The sequence below is a fragment of the Hylobates moloch genome, unplaced genomic scaffold, assembly GCF_009828535.3.
Source record: "Hylobates moloch isolate HMO894 unplaced genomic scaffold, HMol_V3 SCAFFOLD_15, whole genome shotgun sequence".
Classification (NCBI taxonomy): Eukaryota; Metazoa; Chordata; class Mammalia; order Primates; family Hylobatidae; genus Hylobates; species Hylobates moloch.
In genome coordinates, this window is record NW_026652290.1 from 69690816 (window position 1) to 69714457 (window position 23642).

The 23642-nt window shown below is 38.7% G+C and overlaps 1 protein-coding gene and 1 pseudogene across 10 annotated transcripts in view; one reads left to right on the forward strand and one right to left on the reverse strand.

Annotated features, from left to right (window-relative positions):
* The window catches only part of CLHC1 (clathrin heavy chain linker domain containing 1), a 62787-nt gene extending 44236 nt beyond the window's left edge, over positions 1–18551 (forward strand). For all 10 annotated transcript variants that reach the window (XM_058429153.1, XM_058429154.1, XM_058429152.1 and 7 more), the window contains 4 exons: positions 5816–5990; positions 12253–12455; positions 15186–15365; positions 16985–18551. In XM_058429153.1, the coding sequence (XP_058285136.1) occupies positions 5816–5990; positions 12253–12455; positions 15186–15365; positions 16985–17181 (755 nt within the window). In that variant the 3' untranslated portion in view covers positions 17182–18551. The remainder of the gene's footprint in view (positions 1–5815; positions 5991–12252; positions 12456–15185; positions 15366–16984) is intronic.
* Positions 18552–21526: 2975 nt separating this feature from the next.
* Positions 21527–22464, reverse strand: LOC131381402 (protein GVQW1-like; annotated as a pseudogene).
* Positions 22465–23642: the final 1178 nt, after the last annotated feature.

Consider the following 23642-nt stretch of genomic DNA (forward strand, 5'->3'; position numbering starts at 1 on the left):
TTTGAGACAGAGTCTTGCTCTGTCACCTGAGCTGGATGGAGTGCAGTGGCTTGATCTCAGCTCACTGCAACCTCCTCCTCCCAGGTTCAAGTGATTCTCATGCCCCAACCACTGAGTAGCTGGGACTAGAGGCATGCACCACCACACCCAGTTAATTTTCATGTTTTTGGTAGAGATGGGGTCTCGCCATGTTGGCCAGGCTGATCTGGAAGCTCTGGGTCCAAGTGATCTTCCTGCCTTGGCCTCCCAAAGTGCTGGGATTACAAGCATGAGCCACCACGCCAGGCCCAGTTTTATTTTATTTTATTTTATTTTATGAGATGGAGTTTCACTCTTGTTACCCAAGCTGGAGTGCAATGGCACAATCTCGGCCCACTGCAACCTCTGCCTTCTGGGTTCAAGCGATTCTCCTGCCTCAGGAGTAGCCGGGAGTACAGGTGCATGCCACCATGCCTGGCTAGTTTCTTTTATTATTATTTTTGTTTGTTTTTAGTAGAAACGAGGTTTCACCATGTTGGCCAGGTTGATCTCAAATTCCTGACCTCAGGTGATCCGCCTGCCTCAGCCTCCCAAAGTGCTGGGATTACAGGCCTGAGCCACCGCGCCCGGCCTCATTTTTTTAAATATATAGTTTCTCTGTTCTAGTACTATTTATGTAAAGTCTGTACTTTCTCCACTGATTTGTAGTGCCACCTCAATGATCGTATCTTTTGTTTCTAGAACATTTCAAATCTGCTTGTTTTAAAAATCTGTTCCTCTTTATTATGGCTTCCATTTCTACCTTTATATTTCTAATAATTTTAAACATATACTTTTTTTTGAGACATGGTCTCACTCTATCATCCAGGTAGGAGTGCAGTGGTGTGATCACAGTTTACTGCAGCCTTGACCTTCTGGGCTCAAGTGATCCTCCCACCTCAGCCTCCTAAGTAGCTGGGAGTATAGGCACACCCACCATGCCTGGTTAATGTGTTTTTTGTTATTGTTGTTGTTGTTGTAGAGATGACATCTCACAGTGTCGCCCAGGCAGGTCTCAAACTTTTGGGCTCAAGCATTCCTCCCACCTTGGCCTCCTGAAGTGTTGGAATTATAGGCGCGAGCCACTGTGCTCAGCCAAACATAGATATTTTATACTCTCTTTTATAGTCAGTTGTTTGTAGTTCTGAAGTATATAAATTCTCCAGATTATTGGGTATCCTAACTCATGCTCATGGATGTGCTTTGATTTGTGTGACTGATAATTTTTATTTATAATATTGTAAGCTTTTTACATTGATAATATTGTGAGCTTAATTTCTTCCCCACTGTGGGATTACTGTGTATTCTCTGGAAAGGCTTTGTGTTTGTCTCTGCCTGGTCTCTAATGTTTCAACAGCCCGCTGATCTTTGTTAATTTGTTGGCTTTGGCTTCCTGAATCACATACATAACTGAAATTCAGACTTCATTCCCGTGTGGATGTAGGTTGTTTTATTTTATCTAAGGAGAGGGAAAGATATAGCCAGGAATAGTAGTCCATGTGAGCCACACTGTCATGTTTGCAGAGTCTTAGATCTTTAAAGGCCCATCTCAAGTTTGATAGCTTAGAATCGATTAAAATCACTTAAAATACTTATTTTTTGGACAATTGCTTTCTGTTTTTAAAAGTTTGTATAAAATCTAGTTTTTAAGACGTATTAAAGCTCAAAGATATCATTGGTAGAAGCAGAGCTTCTAATAAAATAATGTTCACAGCAGTATATTCCTATAACATTTTCAGAAAATTTTAATAAATAGACTGTTTTTAACTGTAGATTAAACTGTTATGACCTAGGTACTAAGATACAAAGATTAGTAAGACCCAATCCTTTCAATGAGATAAAGGACTAATTGGGAAGAGAGATAAAGAGGCAGACAAGTGTGGAGCGAGCTCATTCATTTGTTTATTCGTTTACTCTTCATTCAACAAAATTGATTATCTAATATGTGCTGGGCATTGTTCTAGGTGCTGGGGATATAGCAGAAAATGAAACCTGCAAAAATGATTTGCATCATGGAGCTTACATGTAGTGTGATTCTAGTGATGAAGAAAGTTCTCTGGAAATTCAAAAAAGGCGTATTAATAGTTTGGTATTTCTACCCTCAACTGTGCCTGTTGTCTTCATGTAGACACCTTTTGTTTTATCTTTTTCAGAGGATAAGCCTCAGCTTTTTCTACATACTGGAAGGGGTATCACCTGACTGGGTGAGGGATAGCTTTTTAAACAGCCCTTCAGCCAAGATTTCTAGTTTTAGCCCATCTCATTACAGAGGTTCCCGGTGCTGGCAATTCCTGAGACTTTCTGTGTTGTTTGGTGCGAATTGAATTGCTTCTTCTTGGTTTTCCTTATTGGTAGTTTAGAATCAAACTTTTAAGGCTCTGCCATGCTGGTTTCCACTCTCTATTTTCTGGCTTTCAGAATTCTGTTATTTCCTTTTAAATTTATTCTTATGAAATCCCTTTACTATTATTTTAATGATTTTAATGAGCTAAAATTGAATGTGTGTGTTCAGTCTACTGTCTTTACCTGAAAGTCTAATTGAATTGTCGTGAATCTTGTTAATCCATAGTAGGTATAGGAAATCTTTTTTTTTTTTTTTTTTTTTTTTGAGGTGGAGTCTCACTCTGTCACCCAGGCTGGAGTGCAGTGGTGCCATCTCAGCTCACTGCAACCTCCGCCTCCTGGGTTCAAGCGATTCAAGCCTCAGCCTCCTGAGTAGGTGAGATTAAAGGCACGTGCCACCACACGTGGCTAATTTTTGTATTTTTAGTAGAGACGGGGTTTCACCATGTTGGTTAGACTGGTCTCGAACTCCTGACCCCATGATCCGCCTGCCTTGGCCTCCCAAAGTGCTGGGATTATAGGTGTGAGCCACCCTGCCTGGCCTAAGAAATCTTTTATCTTCTGCCATCATATGTATGTGTAAATGTATATATGTTTAACTTATCACAAAACATGAAGATAGAATGTTATAAAATGTTGAATAGGAGGCACAATATCTTTGCTTCAATTTTGTCTTTAGTATACACTTGCATTGTGTTCTTTGAGCAAGCTACTTTATCTACTTGAAACTCAGTTTTATTACTTGAAAAACAGGAATGTTGGCCAGGTGTGGTGGCTCATGCCTGTAATAGCAACACTTTGGGAGGCTGAGGCAGGCAGATTGCTTGGCCCAGAAGTTCAAGACCAGCCTGGGCAACATGGCGAAACTCTGTCACTGCAAAAAATGCAAAAAATTAGCTGGCTGTGGTGGCACATGACTATAGTCCCAGTTACCCAGGAGACTGAAGTGGGAGGATCACCTGAGCCTGGGAAGTTAAGACTACAGTGAGCCGCGATCGTGCCACTGCACTCCAGCCTGGGCGACAGAGTGAGACCCTGTCTCAAAAAAAAAAAAAAAAAAGAAAGAAAAGAAAAGAAAGAAAACAGGCCAAGCATGGTAGCTCACGCCTGTAATCCCAGCTTTTTGGGAGGCTGAGGCAGGCGAATCACGAGGTCAAGATATCGAGACCATCCTGGCCAACACGGTGAAACCCCGTCTCTACTAAAAATACAAAAATTAGCCGGGCGTGGTAGCACGCACCTGTTGTCCCATCTAAATGGGAAGATGAGGCAAGAGAATTGCTTGAACCCGAGAGGCAGAGGTTGCAGTGAGGCGAGATCGCACCATTGCACTCCAGCCTGGCGACAGCGAGACTCCATCTCAAAAGAAAAAAAGGAAAAGAAACAAAGAAACAAAGAAAAGAAAACTAGGAATGTTAATGATACCCACCTTGTTAGGGTTATTGGTTAAGACCAGTTGATAATTTCAAAGCACTATACAAGCTTTAGGGGTTTTTAGCACCATGCCACTTATTCAGAATTAATTTTCTTTACAATACAATGTATCTGAGAATTGAGAAATAAGTTTTAAAAGTCTGTGAACAATAAAAAAATAGATATTATATATTGTCTTGTGAAAATCCATACATTTCATTAGTAGACTCTCAATCAGATGCAGAATCCATTTTTTATTTCATACCTGGTTTTACCAAGCTTTGATCTATGAAACTGGATCATAGATCAGTTAGACATGATAGAGTCTAAAGTTCAAGCTAGACTTGAAAGAGTACAAAGCAAGAAACAATTTTATTCTTCCTCACCATTGCCCTTTAAAAGGGCTGTGTTGACGTTCCTATTTCTTTTACTGGATAGTATCTTGGTCATGTCATGTAGCTTTTTTTCACTCACTTTTAGATATTAATAGTTTTATTTTTAGGTACCCAAAAGTCTAGTCTAAACTAAATCGAAACTGCAATCTCTTGTTTAATCTAAAATTTTTCTCCTTACCCTGGTTAGGCTCTGATTTGGCTCTAGAACCTATTGAGACTCAGGAGACATGTTTGCTTCTTCTTTACTCTGCTACTCCCTCCTCTTCTAATCACTAGGCAGCTTTACAGTGGGGTTATATAAGAGACAGGAAAGGTCTTACTCAACTGGTGCAGTGGTCATTTGGCTTTGATGTTTCTTGGGTGTGGTAGATGCCCAATGTTGGCTCCTAGTTTACTGCTTTAGTCTTTGCTTTTTAGGGCCTTCCCTCACTGGGGACTTTCCATTGTGCCTTTTATTGTTTTAGGAGGTATTACTTTAGCTGGCTGCTAATGATTTCCCTTTAGCTACTTCTGGTGGTGTGTACCCCCAAAGACTCTCTCAGGTGGGGTTATCTGGTCTGCATGCAGACCTCTCTGAGAGAGCCTTTTCAAGACAACCAGCCTACCTGCCTTTCATGGAATCTCCTTCACCCTTAAGGAACATGCAATCTTTGAAAGTAGAATTTGCTTGTACTTTAATTCTCTTTACTCACTCTAACCTTTCACCTTTAAACTTTCCAGGCAAATATCAGGCTCTGGTATTTTTGTTCTCTAAATTCCAAGACATCCACATCCAGTTGTTCTCTCTAAATTGTCTCACTTGATTTTGAGGAGGAGAATTAAATAAAAATCTAGGAAATAAGATATGGTGATAAATTTATTTTCTGCTCACAAAAAGGAAAATAATTTGATGGATTAAGAGTTCAAATTGACAGTCTTCCTCCCCTGCAAGTTCAAGCATTGAGTGTACAGACAGCTTAATAAAAAATGAATTGTAGTCATGCTGATTTGGGATTGACATACTTTATTTGGTCACTGGCTAAATCTACATGTAAATTTCAGGATCCTAATTTGTCATCCTCATTGAATTATTTTCAATGTTAGGGTATGTTAGACTAAGTATATACCTTTAAATGTCCAGTTTTATATTTGCCTCATTTGATTGGTCATTAAAGCAGGATAGTTTGCATTAGGAATTTTATCCTCTGTGTATCTGCAGCTGCACCTTTTGTTCTCTTCGGTCATAGCAAACTGGCCTCATTAACAGGAAAACTCTATGACTTAAAAGAAAAATATATTCGCTCACAGTTCTGGAGGCCAGAAGTCTGAAATCATGGTGTCAAGGGTTCATTCCTTCTGAAGGCTCTAAGGGAGATTCCATTCCATGCCTCTCTCCTAGCTTGTGGTTGTTGTCAGCGATTTTTAGCCTCCCTTGGCTTGTAGCAGATCATTCCAATCTCTGCCTCCGTCTTCACATGGCACGTGATATTTAGTCATTATCCAAAATATAAAGTTTAATCTATAAGCATGAGTTAAAAATTATAAATGTATAATTTTAGATTGTTAAAGTTTTAGAAAAGCAAAGGCACGAAAATAGTTATATGAAATAAGAAAAAGCAAACTATTTCTTAAAGTATTTGACTCAGAAAATTTTCTCCTTTCTATAGCTGTTGGAAAAATTAGAGAAAAGCCTCTTCCATTACTCTTATTTTTTGAGGCCCTCTTTATCACAAGTCATGCTTTTCGGTGTCCTGTTGATGCAGCTCTAACCCTGGAAGGAATCAAATGTGGATTATCGGAAAAACGGTTAGATTTAGTTATCAATTGGGTTACACAGGAAAGGTAAGCAAAGTTAAGCTTTTAATTTTGACATTTGGTTAATAAAGTTGTTTGTTCTAAAAATATTAATAGTTTTATCAATATGTTACTTGAATATTTACTTCAGGTCCCTATTGCAATTAATCAGAAAGTGTTTAGTGGTCGGGTGTGGTGGCTCATGCCTCTAATCCCAACACTTTGGGAGGCAGAGGTGGGAGGATCGCTTGAGGTCAGGAATTCAAGACCAGCTTGGCCAACATGGCGAAACCCTGTCTCTACTGAAAATACAAAAATTAGCCAGGCATGATGGCCAGGTGCTGCAGCTCATGTCTGTAATCCCAGCATTTTGGGAGTCTGAGGTGGGCAGATGACTGGAGGTCAGGAGTTCGAGACCAGCCTAGCCAACATGGTGAAACCCCATCTCTACTAAAAATACAAAAATTAGCCAGGCATGGTGGCACACGGCTGTAGTCCCTGCTACTCAGGAAGCTGAGGCAGGAGAATCGTGTGAACCAGGGAGGCAGAGGTTTCAGTGAGACGAGATTGCGCCACTGCACTCCAGCCTGGGTGACAGAGCGAGACTCAATCTAAAAAAAAAAAAAAAAAAAAAAAATATATATATATATATATATGCATTTAGTTTCCTGTAGAAATCTAATTTTCTTAGCAAATACACCACTACATTCCAAATAACTTTATTTTCATATTGACTATTATCTGGGTGATAGAAATTGACAAGAGTTATCCATAGACATAGGCAAAGGAGAGGAGATCCTTTAAAGTAACATCTGTGGGAAGATGGCTCCCATCTAGAGCAGAGAACAGAACAGCATCATTTCAACTGAATGTTTGATTTTCCTGGTCTATGAACGTTCCTCACTAGTTACACAGCTGCAAAGGGTGAAAATCCTATCAGGTCATCTAAGAAATGAATCTCAGGTTTTCCTGTAATCTTTTTTTCTCCTCGTGGATACTTCTGGCTATAAGTAGAACAATCGCTATGCCTGCTGGCTTTTCATAATTATGGGCAAACCATAAAGCAACTGTAGGAATGATTGTAAAGTAAGTGCACACTCACCCTGGGGATATACATAGTCGTATACATATCTATCAGAATTATAAGCTTGGGAGCAAGTAAAGACCTTTCATATAACATTCCTGTGTGAATACCTTGGGGTAGGGCAGAATCAGTCTTCAATTTTCATACAAAGAAGAACCACATTTGGCCGGTTGCCATGGCCCACGCCTGTAATCCCAGCACTTTGGGAGGCTGAGGCGGGTGGATCACTTGAGCTCTGGAGTTCAAGACCAGCCTGACCAACATGGAGAAACCCCGTCTCTACTAAAAATACAAAGTTAGCTGGGCGTGGTGGCGCATGCCTGTAATCCCAGCTACTTGGGAGGCTGAGGCAGGAGAATCGTTTGAACCCAGAGGTTGCGGTCAGCCGAGATCACGCCATTGCACTTCAGACTGGGCAACAAGAGCAAAACTCCATCTCAAAAAAAGAAAAAAAAGAAGAAGAACCCATCTTAAGGCCTGAGAGCCTATTCCCATGCACCTAAAATTATCATGTTTGGCAAAATTGTACAGTTTATTCAGACATTGACTTTTTATTTAGAAATGTTTTGAATTTTGTTAAGCCTTGAACAAAACAAGAAAATCAGTTTTTTAGCTTCTAAAGAAAATTTCAGAGCTGGTCATGGTGGTTCATGCCTGTAATCCCAACACTTTGGGAGGACAGACCGGGAGGATTGCTTGAGCTCTGGGGTTCAAGACTAACCTGGGCAACATAGGAGACCTCATCTCTATGAAAAAATAAAATAAAACAAAATAACCCAGACGTGGTGGCGATGCCTGTAGTCTCAGCTACTTATGAGGCTGAGGTGGGAAGATCACTTGAGCCTTGGAGATCAAGGCTTCACTGAGCTTGAGCATGCCACTACACTCCAGCCTGGGCAACAGAATTAGATGCTGTCTCAAAAAACAAACAACAGCAACAAAAGTATACATTAGGGAAAATGAGAAAATTATTAAACAAATTATGTTAAATTTATTTTTGAAAGTCTATCAGTATTTTTTAGTACCACTTACAGGTCATGTACTCTGTTAGAGTGGTCATTTAAAATTGCTGTTATAATAATATAGTCTTAAGCCCCTCCCTGAATGATTTCTCACAAAAAACATTGGAATGTTCTTACCAGTGTAAGAATAAAATAAGTGTGGAATGTAAGTATTACCTACACAACAGAGCCAGTTGCCACAGAGTAAAAAGCTTGTGTTGCTTTTGACATACTTTCTAATTTCCTGTTCTGATAATAGCACTAATGTCAGAGAAAGAAACCCTTAATTAAAATGAAGCTTTATAGAAAGTGTGAATGACATCTTTATCAGATGAATAAAAGTATATATATTAACATTGTCATCTCAACAAAAAATTGACAAACTACGTAACTCATTATAATAAGTGCAATCTCTCTCTTTTTTAGTACTGGTAAAATTGACATTACAATTTGAAAATAAATACTTCCAAACTAAAAAAAAAGTTAATCTCATCCCAAAATACCCCACAGACACACCCAGAGTAATTTTCAACCAAATATTTGGGCGCCCTCTGGCCCAGTCAAGTTGACACATAAAATTAACCATCCCAGGAAATTTGTGCTTCCCATGCCTGCAACTTTAGTTCCTGTGAGTCTAGAAGTTTTGACTGACTTGATTATCATGAACAGGTAGGACTGTTGCTATATAATGGAGCAGAGAGGAATATTTTTGGCACTCAGCTTCCCTATTTCCTTGAAGAAAACTTGAGACTTGTATTAGGGTGCAGATCATTTACTAATAAACTACTCCTCAGGAAAATTTTTAAGGGGAATGAAATAGGATAGGACTTAGAAAAGAGCCAAGCAAGGATGTGAACTCAGTTCAAGTCTAGTATTGGCCATTATCACAGGGAGAGGGTTACAGAGCATAGACATTACACAGAGTTGTTTCCTTTTATTAAGGGGCTAGCCTTTTGTAACCCCTGTCAGTCACTGGGGGTTGAGTGTAGACTATTAGGGGTTGTGGATAGGCATAATTTTCTGAGTGAGGTGGCTACAGACACCTGAGGACAATTCTTCAGAGAAGGGGGCAACTGTGAGCTGTTAGTAGTCAGCTGGAGAAGGGGCACTGGTTCAGTAAATGGGACCTGGATGAGGCACCAGAACAGTGTCTACCACAACCATGGAACAACTTAGGAAGATCAATCAGAGAATAGATAGCAGCTGCTTATACTGTGTCTTTGTGAAGTTGGGCTGGGCTGTGTATATTGGAAGGCAGAGTAGGGAAAGGCCTCCCTGTCATCTATCTAGTAGTTATAGCCTGCTGCTGGCAGCATAAGGACTATGCTTACTTGACTCTGAATGCATAGGGATGTAGAATACATATTAGAGAATGATGAACAGCTCTCATCTTTAAGAAGGGTATCATCTTATAAAGAGATAGATGGACATTAGTAAGCAAGCACTTCCTAAATAAATTCATGACTTAGAAATGTCCCAAACATAAAAATGGTAGCTTTGCATACTACTGCCTACTACCACTCATTTCAAATTCACCGTTTCCCCTATACAACCCAATAAAGCTATCTTGATGGCACTATTTACCAGTGCAAAGTGTTTCTCCCACCCATGCTTATTATGGCCTTCATTTACTGTCCACATAATAGTTTAATTTTTTTTTTTTTTTTTTTTTGAGACAGAGTTTCACTCTTATTGCCCAGGCTGGAGTGCAGTGGCTCAATCTCGGCTCACTGCAACCTCCACTTCCCGGCTTCAAGCAATTCTTCTGTCTCAGCCTCCTGAGTAGCTGGGATTACAGGCATTCACCACCCTGCCTGGCTAATTTTTTGTATTTTTAGTAGCGACGGGGTTTCTCCATGTTGGTCAGGCTGGTCTCAAACTCCCGACCTCAGGTGATCCACACGCTTTGGCCTCCCAAAGTGCTGGGGATTACAGATGTAAGCCACCACGCCTGGCCTGTTAATTTTGTTTTAGGAAATATCTTCTTCATATGTATGCCCTTCTTTTCTCTCTTTGCCCCCCTTCTCTCTTTCTCTGCCTGATCATGTTTCTACACCCTCCACAAAAAGTACTTATCAGGGAGTACTGGAAATGGTTTGGACTTGAGGACATCATCAGAAAGTGTATGTTCTTTACCAAAACCTGTTTTAAAAAGTTCTAGTGCAAAGACACTTCAGACAAGATTGAGTTTCTTACACGTAGTGATGGTTCTTGACCCATTCAACCTTTTAGTTGTAAGAATTTAAATTTTTTAATAACTATGCAGTTCTGTGACTACATGCGTTGAGGAAATGCCACTAGTTTTAAGGATCCTGAGATAATATAACAGGGAATATTAAAGGCAATTCACATTCTTGATACTTAGTCTCTGTTTCCTGGTTTCTGCCTCTGATTATCTGGCCTGTGTCACATGACTACCTTAAAAAGCCTTCCAGTTCATTCCCAGAAGCTCAGCATAGAGCTAGCCCTTTAGCAGCCTGCCGTATGGGCTAATCGTGGCTCTCTCAGTCATTCTTACCTGTGAAAAGTCTAATCACTTGGTCTACAAAGTCTAAATTTTAAGAAACCATCCTTTACCGGTATTACTTCTCTTAATTGCAGACATTGCTCCCAGAGGAAGATAAATATCCTCTGAAATTTTAACTTTGCAAACTCAATCCTAGAAAGTAACAGTAAATAAATTTTACGGGTAGATTTAGAGATTGTATATTACCTTTATTTTGACATTAAAAAAATTAAAAATCAAATTTATAATCAAATATGTCTTAGATTACTGTGGGGTTAAGCGTGTTTTATTTATTAGCTATTCATATTCTCCAGAGCTAGCCTGGTCTCAGATCCACTTTCAGAAGTCCCAGAAAGAGTCCTCTTTAAGTTAGGAGTAAGGGTGAGAAAACCCAACAAGGGGACTTTCGGAAAGCAGAAAGAGGATATGATGAGGTGATTGGAGGGAAAAAGGAGGAGGGAACTTCCTTGGCCCACTTCCCAGCCCTGGCCTTCTCTGAGGTGGTGACCCTTAAAAAAATAATGGCATTAATAAGATAAATAAATACTAAAATACTGGCATTATGATTTTGCTACAGTATTTCAGTCACTACATAGATTGAAATAATTAACTTGTTCAGCCTCAGGAATTGTGGCAACTGTAGCTACTAAAACCTATATTTTGGTATTAAAGTGTGGAAGTCAGAGAATTGCTTAACTAAATAATTGATTTGTACTCAAACTGCTTGTTGATTTGACTCACCCCTCTGCTGCCCACCCCAATAAAAACAGAAGGCTTTATTTACTGAATTTTCAGTAAAGAGACATTTTGTAGGGGGTTCAGGATTTCATTTTAATGTTATCAGCATTTTTAGATGTATACAGACACCAATATCACATGATTGCCGTTATTTTGTAACTATCAATTAAAAATATAAAGTATACTTTTCATACCACTAGTAATTAGAAGTGATATCTTTAATCTTACACAGATGTTCTTTTGGCTATGCCTATAGTTTCTAGTTGAAGTTACTCTGATAGTACATCAGATGATTAACTTCAGTTGTGTATAAAGGTGGTACATTAAAATCTATTCAGTTGTATATAAAAGGTGGTACAAGTGAAATCTATTCAGTTGAGCCATTTCAAAAGAACTGCTTCTTCAGTCTTTCCTAATAGGCAGAATTATGTACATTTTCCCCTTTTGCCTCTTATAAATCTATAACAAATTTAAAAAATAACAGTGCTGTCGCACTTTCTGTTTTCCTTTTAGTACAAGTGCTTGCAATATCTACCTCTATGAGCTGAAATTGTTGTCACTATCTATAACCAACATTTAATAAGCCTTTATATTCCATAGGGTTTAGAATCTAGATAACTGCTTGAGAATATTAAGACCCCCAATTATGAGAGCATTTTTTGTTTACCTTGTAATTTTTAGACCCATCAGTCTTTTTAGGAGAGTTTTAATCTTGTTTGTGGATTTTTTTAAAACTTGAGCTTTTGAGGAGCCAAAATGTCTTCCTCCAAGGGAATACACACTGATTGTTTGTTGTTGTTGTTGTTAAATCTCAGATATGTTTAATTTCTCCTACATAATCAATTGCCTATTAAATTGTAACTTGGAATTCTTACAGGCAATAGAAAATCCAGTTCTACTGTGCTGAATTTTCAAATATTTCAGTCTCAGCCACTCATCAGGAATTTTCTAACGTATGTCTTATTGATCTGCTTGTTCTAGACTGACATTTTCTGAGGAGGCTGGGGATGTGATTTGTGATTATGGGGAGCAGGATACTTATAACAAGGCCAAGTGCCTGGCTTTAGCTCAGATTATCTACAGTGAATGTGGCCTGCACAAGAAAGCTCTTCTTTGCTTGTGTAAACAGGGGCAGACTCATAGGGTCATGGAGTACATACAGCAGTTGAAGGACTTTACTACCGGTAAGTTAAAAAGTCTGCCATTTGTATACATTTGAATTCTGGACTTTAATTGTAAGATTACCCATAATAGCAAGCACTACTTTAAACTTATGTTATAAAATCAATTTTATATATACCAATAAGTAGAAGATTTCTTTTGTAATTTTTTGTGAACATAGGTAAGCTGGAGTTGATTGGCTTTCATGCTAGACATTCAAAAATATTATGTATTTCCTCAAAATACAAACATTTAATAAACCATATAGTCCTGGAAATAGACAGTTTTAAAGATAAACTTAGCAGATATGCTAGAACATACTACATATATAATTTTTAAAGATAACTTATTTGTGATATATAATTTTTTTTTTTTTTTGAGATGGAGTCTCGCTCTGTTGCCACGCTGGAGTGCAGGGGCGTGATATTGGCTCACTGCAAGCTCTGCCTCCTGGGTTCACGCCATTCTCCTGCCTCAGCCCCCCAAGTAGCTAGGACTACAGGTGCCCGCCACCACACCTGGCTAACTTTTTGGATTTTTGGTAGAGATGGGGTTTCACCGTGTTAGCCAGGATGGTCTTGTTCTCCTGACCTCGTGATCCGCCCACCTCAGCCTCCCAAAGTGCTGGGATTACAGATGTGAGCCACCGCACCCAGCCTGCGATGTATAATGTTTTGAACTGTGATATAAACATTATAAATGAAGAATTGCTAATTTATTTCAAAATTTTAAAACACAATTGAACAGTAATCTGAGATTACAATTGAATGGTAATCTGAGAGAACTGTGGACCTTAGGGTGACCCTAGTTGGAAGAGCGGATCTCTTACTCTGGATCTAGTTTGACAATAACTCTAAGTGCAGGCATTGCTGACATCTCCCCATCCCCCAGGCCAGTGCCTGTCCTGATTTGCAGGCTGTGTATCCCAGTTCTAAGAAGATGCAAAATGGAACCAAACATGGCCATTTTAGGTCACATTATTCCAGGAAAAAGGAGTTTTAGTGGTTGTTGAATCTGGTCATTTTCAAGCAATTAATTGACTTTTTCTTAGAACCTATGTTTTTTTTTTTAAGTTACAAATTTCTTCATTAATAACAGCATGCCCTATACTATTATTGTAATAATAGGTAGGCTTTTTTTCATGGATTATCTCACTTAATCCTTATGTTGACTCTATGAGGTAGGTTTTGTTATTGTCCCATTTTATAGATGAAAAAAATAGTATGTTTCCACAGAGAGGCTAAGGCACAGCTAGAGCTAAGTGATTTGGTTATGTAGTGACAGGACAGAATCTGGCATAGTAGGTATTAATTAATATTCCATTACGTAAGTATACAGTTTCAGTTTCTGTGTTGTTAACTATTATTTTTCCATATGTAAGAATTATATTAGTTAATGTTTAGACATGGGATATAGATTTTAATTGCTCTTAGAATTTAAAAATTTTAGGGATAGGGTCTGTAGTCCCAGCCACTCAGGAGGCTGAGTTGGGAAGATCACTTGAGCCCAGGAGTTCTAGGCTGCAGTGAGCTGTGATTGTGGCACTGCATTCCTGCCTGGGCATCAGAGTGAGACCTTATCCCATAATAATAATAATAATAATAATAATTTTTTTAAAAAGAAAATGGATTTTGAAATGTAGTAAGCAAAAGGGAGATGAGGAGTTCAAGAGTAGCCTGGGGCAACATAGTGGGACCCCATCTCTATATATTAAATACACTTTAAAAACCCAAGGCTTTCAGAGTTCAAATTATGTTTATGGTAGTTCTTGAAAGGCACTCAGAAGTTATTCTAAAAATTACCTCTATTGTGGCCCCAAAATAATATTTTTACTTTAAAAAATTTAGGAAGTTAATACAAAGTTTATAAATTTGAGAGTATAGAGTGGGGCATGGTGGTGCACACCTGTAGTCTCAGCTATTGGGAAGGCTGAGGCGGGAGACTGCTTGAGCCCAGGAGTTTGAGGATATAGTACACAATCATTATGCCTATGATGAGCCATGCACTCCAGCCTGGGCCACACAGTGAGAATTTGTTTTGAAAAAATTTAAGAATACAAATCATAATTGTAACTTTAGATTACCTCAGTGGTTAACTAGAGATTAACCCATATGGAATTGTGCTTTTTGTGGTCAAATATAGGAAACTTCATATGGCTCCGTCTCTAGCTACTTGAAATAGCTAATGGCTTCTTAAAGTTTTCATTTTTGAATTTCTAAATGCTTGATAGTTTTAGGAAAAAAATTACCGAGTTGCTTTTTCTGTGCAAGGCACAGAAAGAAAGACATTATACTCACCAGAATTTGGTCCAAATATGAGCAACAAGATATAGACAAACAAACTGTAGTATTAGATGGAACCTTAGAAATTATCTCCAATTCTAGCACTTTTCAGATGTGAAAACTGAGTTCCAAAAGAGTAAGTGACTGATGGAGCTATGATTAGAATTCAGGTTTCCTAATAGCCAATCTATATTTTTATTATACCACATTTCTTTTCATTATAATTATTTGATTATGTTTTGGATACTCTTATGGGTAGTTTTCCTTTGTTTTTTTACTATGCTGAGCATGAGTTTTTTTGAGGGGGGCTAGGGGATAGTACTGTTGAGTTTAGGTTGGAGTGGATCATTGAGGGCTTCGAAAGGATTAGAAAAACTGTTGATTGGCAGGTATAGACATTAGCTAATCCTAGTTTCTAGTTGATTTATCATATTAGGGCACTGACATAAAGTTTTTCATTTTTGCCTTCAGATGACCTGTTGCAGCTATTAATATCATGTCCCCAAGTTGAATTAATTCAGTGTCTCACTAAAGAGTTGAATGAGAAACAACCATCTTTATCTTTTGGTCTTGCCATACTTCATCTGTTCTCTGTAGATATGAAAAAAGTTGGCATTAAGCTACTTCAAGAAATAAATAAAGGTGGGATAGGTAAGTAGAATAAAATGTTGTAGAGGAAATAGTAGTGGGTTATCTAGGGAGAGGTTCAAGATGATTATGCATGAGTTAACTCAAATTTCCCTAAGAGTTCCTTCTTAGCAAGAGTTATTTTTAGGAGTTTGTAAATGTAAAGATTGCCATGTAAATAATAATCTATTGGTAATAGGATCTATTTCTTGAGAGAATTAGAATGAAGGGAGTATGTTTATGAAGACTAAGGGGAATATTACAATAATTATAATCACTAACACTAAAAACTTTATATATGTTGATATATGTGTATATTTAGCTTTTATATGTATTTTAAATGTTATGTAGACATAAACTATATGTTTTAATTCCTAAACCAAATGTATGTGTATTTACATATGATATTCACTCTGAACCTAACTCTGCTGTGGATTAGAGAATAATCCAGGCTGGGTGCAGTGGCTCACCCCTGTAATCCCAGCACTTTGGGAGGCTGAGGCGGGTGGATCGCTTGAGCTCAGGAGTTCAAGACCAGCCAGGGTAACCTGGCAAAACCCTGTCTCTATGAAGAAAATACAAAAATTAGCCAGGTGTGGTGGCATGCACCTGTAGTCCCAGCTACTCGAGAGGATGAGGTGGAAGGATTGCCTGAGCCCAGGGAGCTCAAGGCTACAGTGAGCCGTGATTGTGCCACTGCACTCCAGCCTGGGTGAGAACCTGCCTCAAAAAAAACGAGAGAGAGAGAGAATAATTAAAACTCACTTTTATTTTCTTTTCATTAATTTAATATAGGAAGTTGAACAGACAACTTGATTTTAAATTACTTGAAAACATATTTTGGAAGATAACTTTATATTTTGAAATTATTATTACAGATATCAACTAAAATATTTTTATAGAAAAATAATAATTATGGTAGAAATAAAATTATAGTGATGACAGTATTCTAAAAAGTGATCCTCTTTTATGAAGTACCCTAAGTAATGCAGGTAATAGATAAGAAATGAGTTCCATAAATTGATAGATCACTAAGATATTTTAAAAAGTAAATAATATTAAATTTCTTTAACAAACAAAATGATTTTATTTCCTTAAGAAAAATATTTGTTATAGAAGCCCCATCATTAAGAGGTCTCCAGCTAGAGATAGGATAAAGAGTTTGTCAAAGAGTTTCTTCAGTCCTTGGGTTAGCTCCACTAAGGCATTTATATAAGTGTTTGAAATCATGAAAACTTGACCTATAGGTCCACAGTTATTTGATAGTTTCTAGTGGTGCCTTATAGACTCTATGAATAAGGATGAGCCCACATTCGTCACTTTCTGAGTTCCTGCCTTATAGCCTTCAACATCTGCTACCTTAACAAGAAGGAGATGAGTGGAGACGTGGAATGTCAGAAGTGGTAGAGGGTTGAATTGAGACATGAAGAGGTTAATGGTAAGGGAGGAGGAGAAGGAACTAACATGAGTACTTACCATGAGCTTGACTGAGCACTGCATGTTATATCATTAATCTCAGGGGAATCAGATAGAGTTTAACAGTAACTGAGTTGAAATTATGTCCTCTTCTATTTTTGAAGAATCACTGAAGTATAGATTATCAAATAAGTGCCATACTATAATATTGTATTTTTTCCCCACAGATGCAGTAGAAAGTCTTATGATAAATGATTCCTTTTGCTCCATAGAAAAGTGGCAAGAAGTGGCAAATATATGTTCACAGAGTGGCTTTGACAAATTATCTAATGACATCGTGTCTATTCTTCGATCTCAGGCTGCAGTTACAGAAATTTCTGAAGAGGATGACGCAGTCAACCTAATGGAACATGTGTTTTGGTAGTTCTATATCTTAACCAGCTGAGGGAGCTTGTACAACACCTTATGTATGCTGGTTGGGCAAACTGATTTTAACATAACTAACTTATAAATAAATCTAGAGAAAGAAGATCTCAGAAATAAATCACACTTTTGTTATGATGACATTTAGATTTGTCTTTGAAATATTTATACTATTGCTTCCTTTTTCCCATATGGTCATTTCTTATATTGAATCTTGATAAAATCCAAGATTATAACTTTGTGTGAAACAGTGTAGGCATTTTTATCTAAGGACATAAGCTAATGTCCAGATATATTACTTTCTGGTGATGTAATATGATAGCAAGAACTGAGGAAGGTGTGGGTAGTATCCTGTGTGTTAGACTGTCTTCCCAAACATGAAATGCTAAAAGCCTGTCTTGACAAGAAAAGCAGGATATCATTTTAATGTTGGACTTGCTGGCAAAAACCTAGAGTATGGTAATTTTGTACTGCTGATTTAAAAATGTGCCCCATGCTTTGATATATATAAATATGGTAAAGCTTAGGCTTCTAGTATAAAAGCTGGGAATCTTGGCATGTTACTACTTAGAGAGAAGACCAGTCGAATTTTGCATAGAAGTAGACCTGTGATACCTATAGGTATGGAAAATATGTCATAAGAAGTGGTTTTGGATTATTTCAAGTGTCTGAATAAGTATTTGATTGAAAACTCTGAAAGTTCTGTGCCATGGACAGGTGTAATTTAAAAATATTTAATGATTAGTATGGCATGGGCACAAATCAAGCAGAACAGATACCTAGTTAATCAGAACAGCCTTTAGCCCTTATGCCACACCAGAGCTTACTAGCTAAATGTCAGCCTTGACCATGGAACATGGTTAAAATGAGCTGCTGGCTGGGCAAGGTAGCTCGTGTCTGTAATCCCAGCACTTTGGGAGGTCGAGGCAGGAAGATCGCTTGAGCCTAGGAGTTTGAGACCAGCTAGGCAACACAGTGAGATCCCGTCTCTGTTATTTAAAAAAGAAAAAAAAATTTCAACTAAAAAATGAAAATGAGCTGCTATTAGAATAACAGCGAAGAGCATAACTTTTCCCCTCCTAAATTTAAATTGAATATGTATTTTTATGTTATAGTGGAAAGAAGATGAACGGGGAGTCAGACAGCTTCGTATTAAAATTCTGGTCCTACCTCTTACTCATTTATAAAATATGGGCTGTCCTCCCTTAGGCTTGTTGTGAGGATTAGTGATAATGTATGTGTAGTGTAAGTGTATAACATGATAGAGGAACTTAGTGAAATATAGCTGTAATTCCTTTGTAATAGGCCCCAGAAACACACATTTCTCTACTTAGTTTGTACTTACTAAATCCCATATGTCTATTCATTTGTATTTATATGTTTTTCCTTTTGAGACGGAGTCTCGCTCTGTCGCCCAGGCTGGAGTGCAGTGGCGCAATCTCGGCTCACTGCAAGCTCCGCCTCCCGGGTTCACGCCATTCTCCTGCCTCAGCCTCTCCGAGTAGCTGGGACTACAGGCGCCCGCCACTACGCCCGGCTACTTTTTTTTGTATTTTTAGTAGAGACGGGGTTTCACCGTGGTCTCGATCTCCTGACCTCGTGATCCGCCCGCCTCGGCCTCCCAAAGTGCTGGGATTACAAGCGTGAGCCACCGCGCCCGGCCTATGTTTTTCCTTCTTTAAAGTATTTGATATATTGGTACAACTTATTGCTGATGATAAGTTATCTGTCCACACTCGTATTAGGGTTGCCTGGCTTATCTTATAAATTCAGAAGCATTCAAGCTGAGTTTTTAATTTTTCCATTTGGTGCTAAACAGAGTACTGGATAATTATAATTCAGCTTTCTAAAGCGTAGCATTTTAAAAGTAATACATGTGCATAGTTTAAAAAGCAATTTATTACTAAAAGGCTTATCAAAATAATATTTTGATTTTTGGCCTTCATACAGGCTGTTGAAAAGAGCAGATAAAGGATGGAAAAAAGGAATGGAAAGGGAGAGGTATTTTGGCAGCACTGGTTCTTTGTGTACCAATGGCTTAAAACCTTTTTTTTTTCCTTTGAGACCTATATGATTGATAGAAAGCTATTATGTGTCCATTGACAGAGCTTAGGAAAAAAAATGTCTCCATGAAAGCCAGGAGGATAAAGTAGGTATATAAATCTAGAGAAAGCTTAAACAGCCGTTGTTGTTGTTCTTCTAATTTTGCCTTGTTTTTCCTTTGCTCATTATTACTCCTTCTCAGTTAGCATTGCCTTTGGCAGCTTTCCCAAGGAAAGTAAAAGTTGTCAAGTGAATATAAATTAAAATGCCTGGCGATGGAAAATGGAGTTGGGAGGAAGAGCAAGATTATAAAGTTAAATGAGAAAGGAGAAGGAATTGAGTTGTGAGCTACAGAGGGCTTTGAAGCTATAAGAGCCTCCATGTAAGCTACACTGAAGGAGGTATAATCTGGGCCTCAGCACAGAAACCTGCATTCTAGACCAGCCCCACCACTGTCTAGCTATGTGTCCTTTTCCTCATGCTTAAGTTTATTTTGACTAGATACCTCCTCTTGTCATTTCCAACTCTAAAATTCAGTAATTCTGAAAAGGTACAAATTATTTCCCAATGCTTCTTGACCTTCAGCCTAAATTTCAAATACTACAATTCAACATCAGCGTCAACAACATCTACTGAATACCTATTTTGCACACAATTTCTGCTAGCAAGATTACAACCTCAATGGAAACACACAGCATATTTTAAAAGTTAGTAATAATAATTCCTTAGCATTATCTAATAGCCAGTCCATATTCAAATTTCACCGGTTGCTTAAAAATGCCTTTTAACATTTGAATTGTTCCAATGAAGATTTAACCAACGTTCATGTACTCTATCAGGTCTTGCTGTCTTGAGTGTGTCTTCTCTCCTTTTTTCCTCTTGCCATTAATTGCTTTACATAGCAGTTGCATAGCAAGGGTCATGATGAACTAAGTTTCTCTGATTTCATATTAGGTTTTCTTTCTACCATACCAGTGAGGAAAGGAAGATATTTCTTCCAAGGTCTGAAAGATTTAATTGTAACTAGTTACATTTTTGTTTATTATAGTCAAGCATGTATCAAAATGAATTTCTATTAAATTCATTCATTTGGAAAGGTTTAGAGATGTTGAACAGAAGTCTAATCTAATGAAAAAAATTTTTTTAATATTTAGAACTTTTCCTAAATCTTGAATTAACTAAGAAATGACTATTAACTTAATCACTTTTTTAACGTTAAAAGATGAAAACCTGTTACTTTTTAGGTGCCTGGAATTCTGTTAGATTGCTAAAGCATATGTTAAGTCAAAAATCATAGCAGAGGCCTTTTTTTTTTTAACTTTGTACATTTCATAGAAAGCTCATACATTTCTTCCATTCTTTCTCAGAAAAAAACAGCGTTTAACAAAATGTTCAGTGTATAAAGCTGTCAGTTTGCTAGTAGTTATAATTTGTTGTGTTCTTGAATAAAAATGTATTGGATACATAAAAAAGACACTATTATTTATATAGTTTTTTTAGTTTTTTTTTTAATTGATAATTATCTACAGGTACCCTCCCTACCTTGAGGATCTGTGTCTACCTATAGAGGTTTGGCACTACTGTAAATGAGTGAAATGTATCACAGTCAGGGAAAGGAGGATCTGGGGACTTTTGAAATTGTGATAAATTCCAGGCAACTTTTATTATGCAGGACTGTGGACTCAGTGTTACCTTCTTGGAAGCTGGAAATGCAGATGTGAGCAGTACTGTGTGGGCCAAACAAAACACATCTGCAGACCAGACTTGACCTGCAGGTCACTAATTTGAAACCTCTGTCCTAAACTGAGGCTAAATTTGATTTCTCGTTTCCATCAACTTTTATTTATTTATTTATTTATTTATTTATTTATTTATTTATTTATTGAGACAGTCTTGCTCTGTCACCCAGCCTGGAGTACAGTGACACAATCTCAGCTCACTACAACTTCCGCCTCCTGAGTTCAAGTGATTCTCCTGCCTCAGCCTCCCGAGTAGCTGGGATTACAGGTGCCTGCCACCACACCCAGATAATTTTTGTATTTTTAGTAGAAATGGGGTTTCACCATGTTGGCCAGGCTGGTCTCAAACTCCTGACCTCAAGTGATCCATCAGCTTCGGCCTCCCAAAGTGCTGGGATTACAGGCATGAGCCACCATGCCTGGCCTCCATCAACTTTAAATGAAGCTTTTTGAGTGGATAAAGATAGTAAAGAATTACCATATTTTCTTATTTGGTGCCAGGCGCAGTGGCTTATGCCTGAATCCCAGCACTTTGGGAGGCCGAGGCAGGTGGATCATGAGGTCAGGGGATCGAGACCATCCTGGCTAACACGGTGAAACCCCATCTCTACTTAAAATACAAAAAATTAGCCGGGCATGGTGGCGGGCGCCTGTAGTCCCAGCTGTTCGGGAGGCTGAGGCAGGAGAACGGCGTGGACCCGGGAGGTGGAGCTTGCAGTGAGCTGAGATTGTGCCACTGCACTCCAGCCTGGGTGACAGAGTGAGACTCTGTCTCAAAAAAAAAAAAGAATTACTATATTTTCTCATTTGGAAAAGCCTACTGCAGAATACCCAATTTACTGATGTAACACAAGGGAGGATAAAGGGTAGAGCTACTATGTGGAAGCCAATCCAGTATGGAGGCCATTTTGATTTCTAATGCAGAGAAACATGGAAGATGATAACACAGATGTAATTTGTGTGTAGAAAGAGAAAAAGGTACAGAGTCCTTAAGTAATTTTGACTTCCCCCAACCTCACTCTAAAGAATTAATCTATAGTATTCTTCCCCAACTGTATGCCATAAGCTTGGTTAAGAAGCAGTATTACAGTTTTAAAATAGAGAAATAGAGGCTACAAAATTACATTTTGAAGATTTGCCTACATGGATCCTTGCCTCTATCCAGTTAGCTCTTTAGTGGAAATTCCACTGTGGCTGTGGGGTGTCTCCATTATCATGTTGTATATCAAACTGCAGCAAGAATCACCACCAAGGCCGGGCGCGGTGGCTCACGCTTGTAATCCCAGCACTTTGGGAGGCCGAGGCGGGCGGATCACAAGGTCAGGAGATCGAGACCATGGTGAAACCCCGTCTCTACTAAAAATACAAAAAAATTAGCCGGGCGTGGTGGCGGGTGCCTGTAGTCCCAGCTACTCGGAGAGGCTGAGGCAGGAGAATGGCGTGAACCCGGGAGGCAGAGCTTGCAGTGAGCCGAGATTGCGCCACTGCACTCCAGCCTGGGCGACAGAGCGAGACTCCGTCTCAAAAAAAAAAAAAAAAAAAAAAAATCACCACCAAGCATTTTTAGCTCTCTACTGGGTGCAAACTCTACCTTTAAGCTCCCATGTGTATTAATGTGTTAGGGCCACACTGAGAAGGATCCATCTTTTCCACTCAAGGAACAGTTGTATGGGTTAAATTCTGTTATCTTGTTTTATTAGGTCAGATAATAAAGATACTATCATAAATAGAGTGAGCTTTAGTTGGGTTTGTGCTTAACAGGAAGGGCATGTCACCCTTCTACCACTTTGGTTGTACACAGATCAGAATGTGTGACAACACATTCCCATCCATTTTCTCCTGGAACTCTTCCTTCACCTCATACTGCTCACACATTTTGACTATATTGTTGTTGTTGTTTGAGACGGAGTCTTCCTCTGTCGCTCAGGCTAGAGGGCAGTAGTGCGATCTTGGCTCACTGCAACCTCCGCCTTCTGGGTTCAAGTGATTCTCCTGCCTCAGCCTCCTGAGTAGCTGAGATTACAGGCGCCCCCCACCATGCCTGGCTAATTTTTGTATTTTTATTAGAGATGGGGTTTCACCATGTTGGCCAGACTGGTCTCAAACTCCTGACCTCAGGTGATCTGCCCGCCTTGGCCTCCCAAAGTGCTGGGATTACAGGCGTGAGCCACCATGTCCAGCCTGCTCACACATTTTGAAAATGTACATTTTGGAAGCAGCCCCTAGCAGTGGGACTGAATTGTCAAAGATTTTTGCCAAATTGCTTAAAGAGTTAGGCATTTATGAATTAACAGTGATGAGTTTTGATTGCAGGCCCTGACCAACCCAAAGAGCAAACAGTTTAAAAAGTCAGCTTGAAAAGTCTGCATGCTGTTTTTGGCCAGCCTCCCTGAGGTGAGTACTTAATGTTGATCAGCTTCTGAACACAACATCCAGAAACAGGTTTGTGCTGCTACTAGGATCAATAATGAGGATGTGAAAACATTGGCAGAGAGATTCCAGTGGCCTTCCAGATTGCAGTGCAGAGAGCCTGCTTGCTAAGAAACCAAAGATAGGTATTAATCTTGGCATCAGAGAATGTGACTCTCCCTGTTTTCTTGAGGGTGCAGGGACAGGGAGAATAATTGCCAAGGCTATTCCTTCTATTCCTTTGCCCAGGTTGGTCCCCTAGAGATGGGAA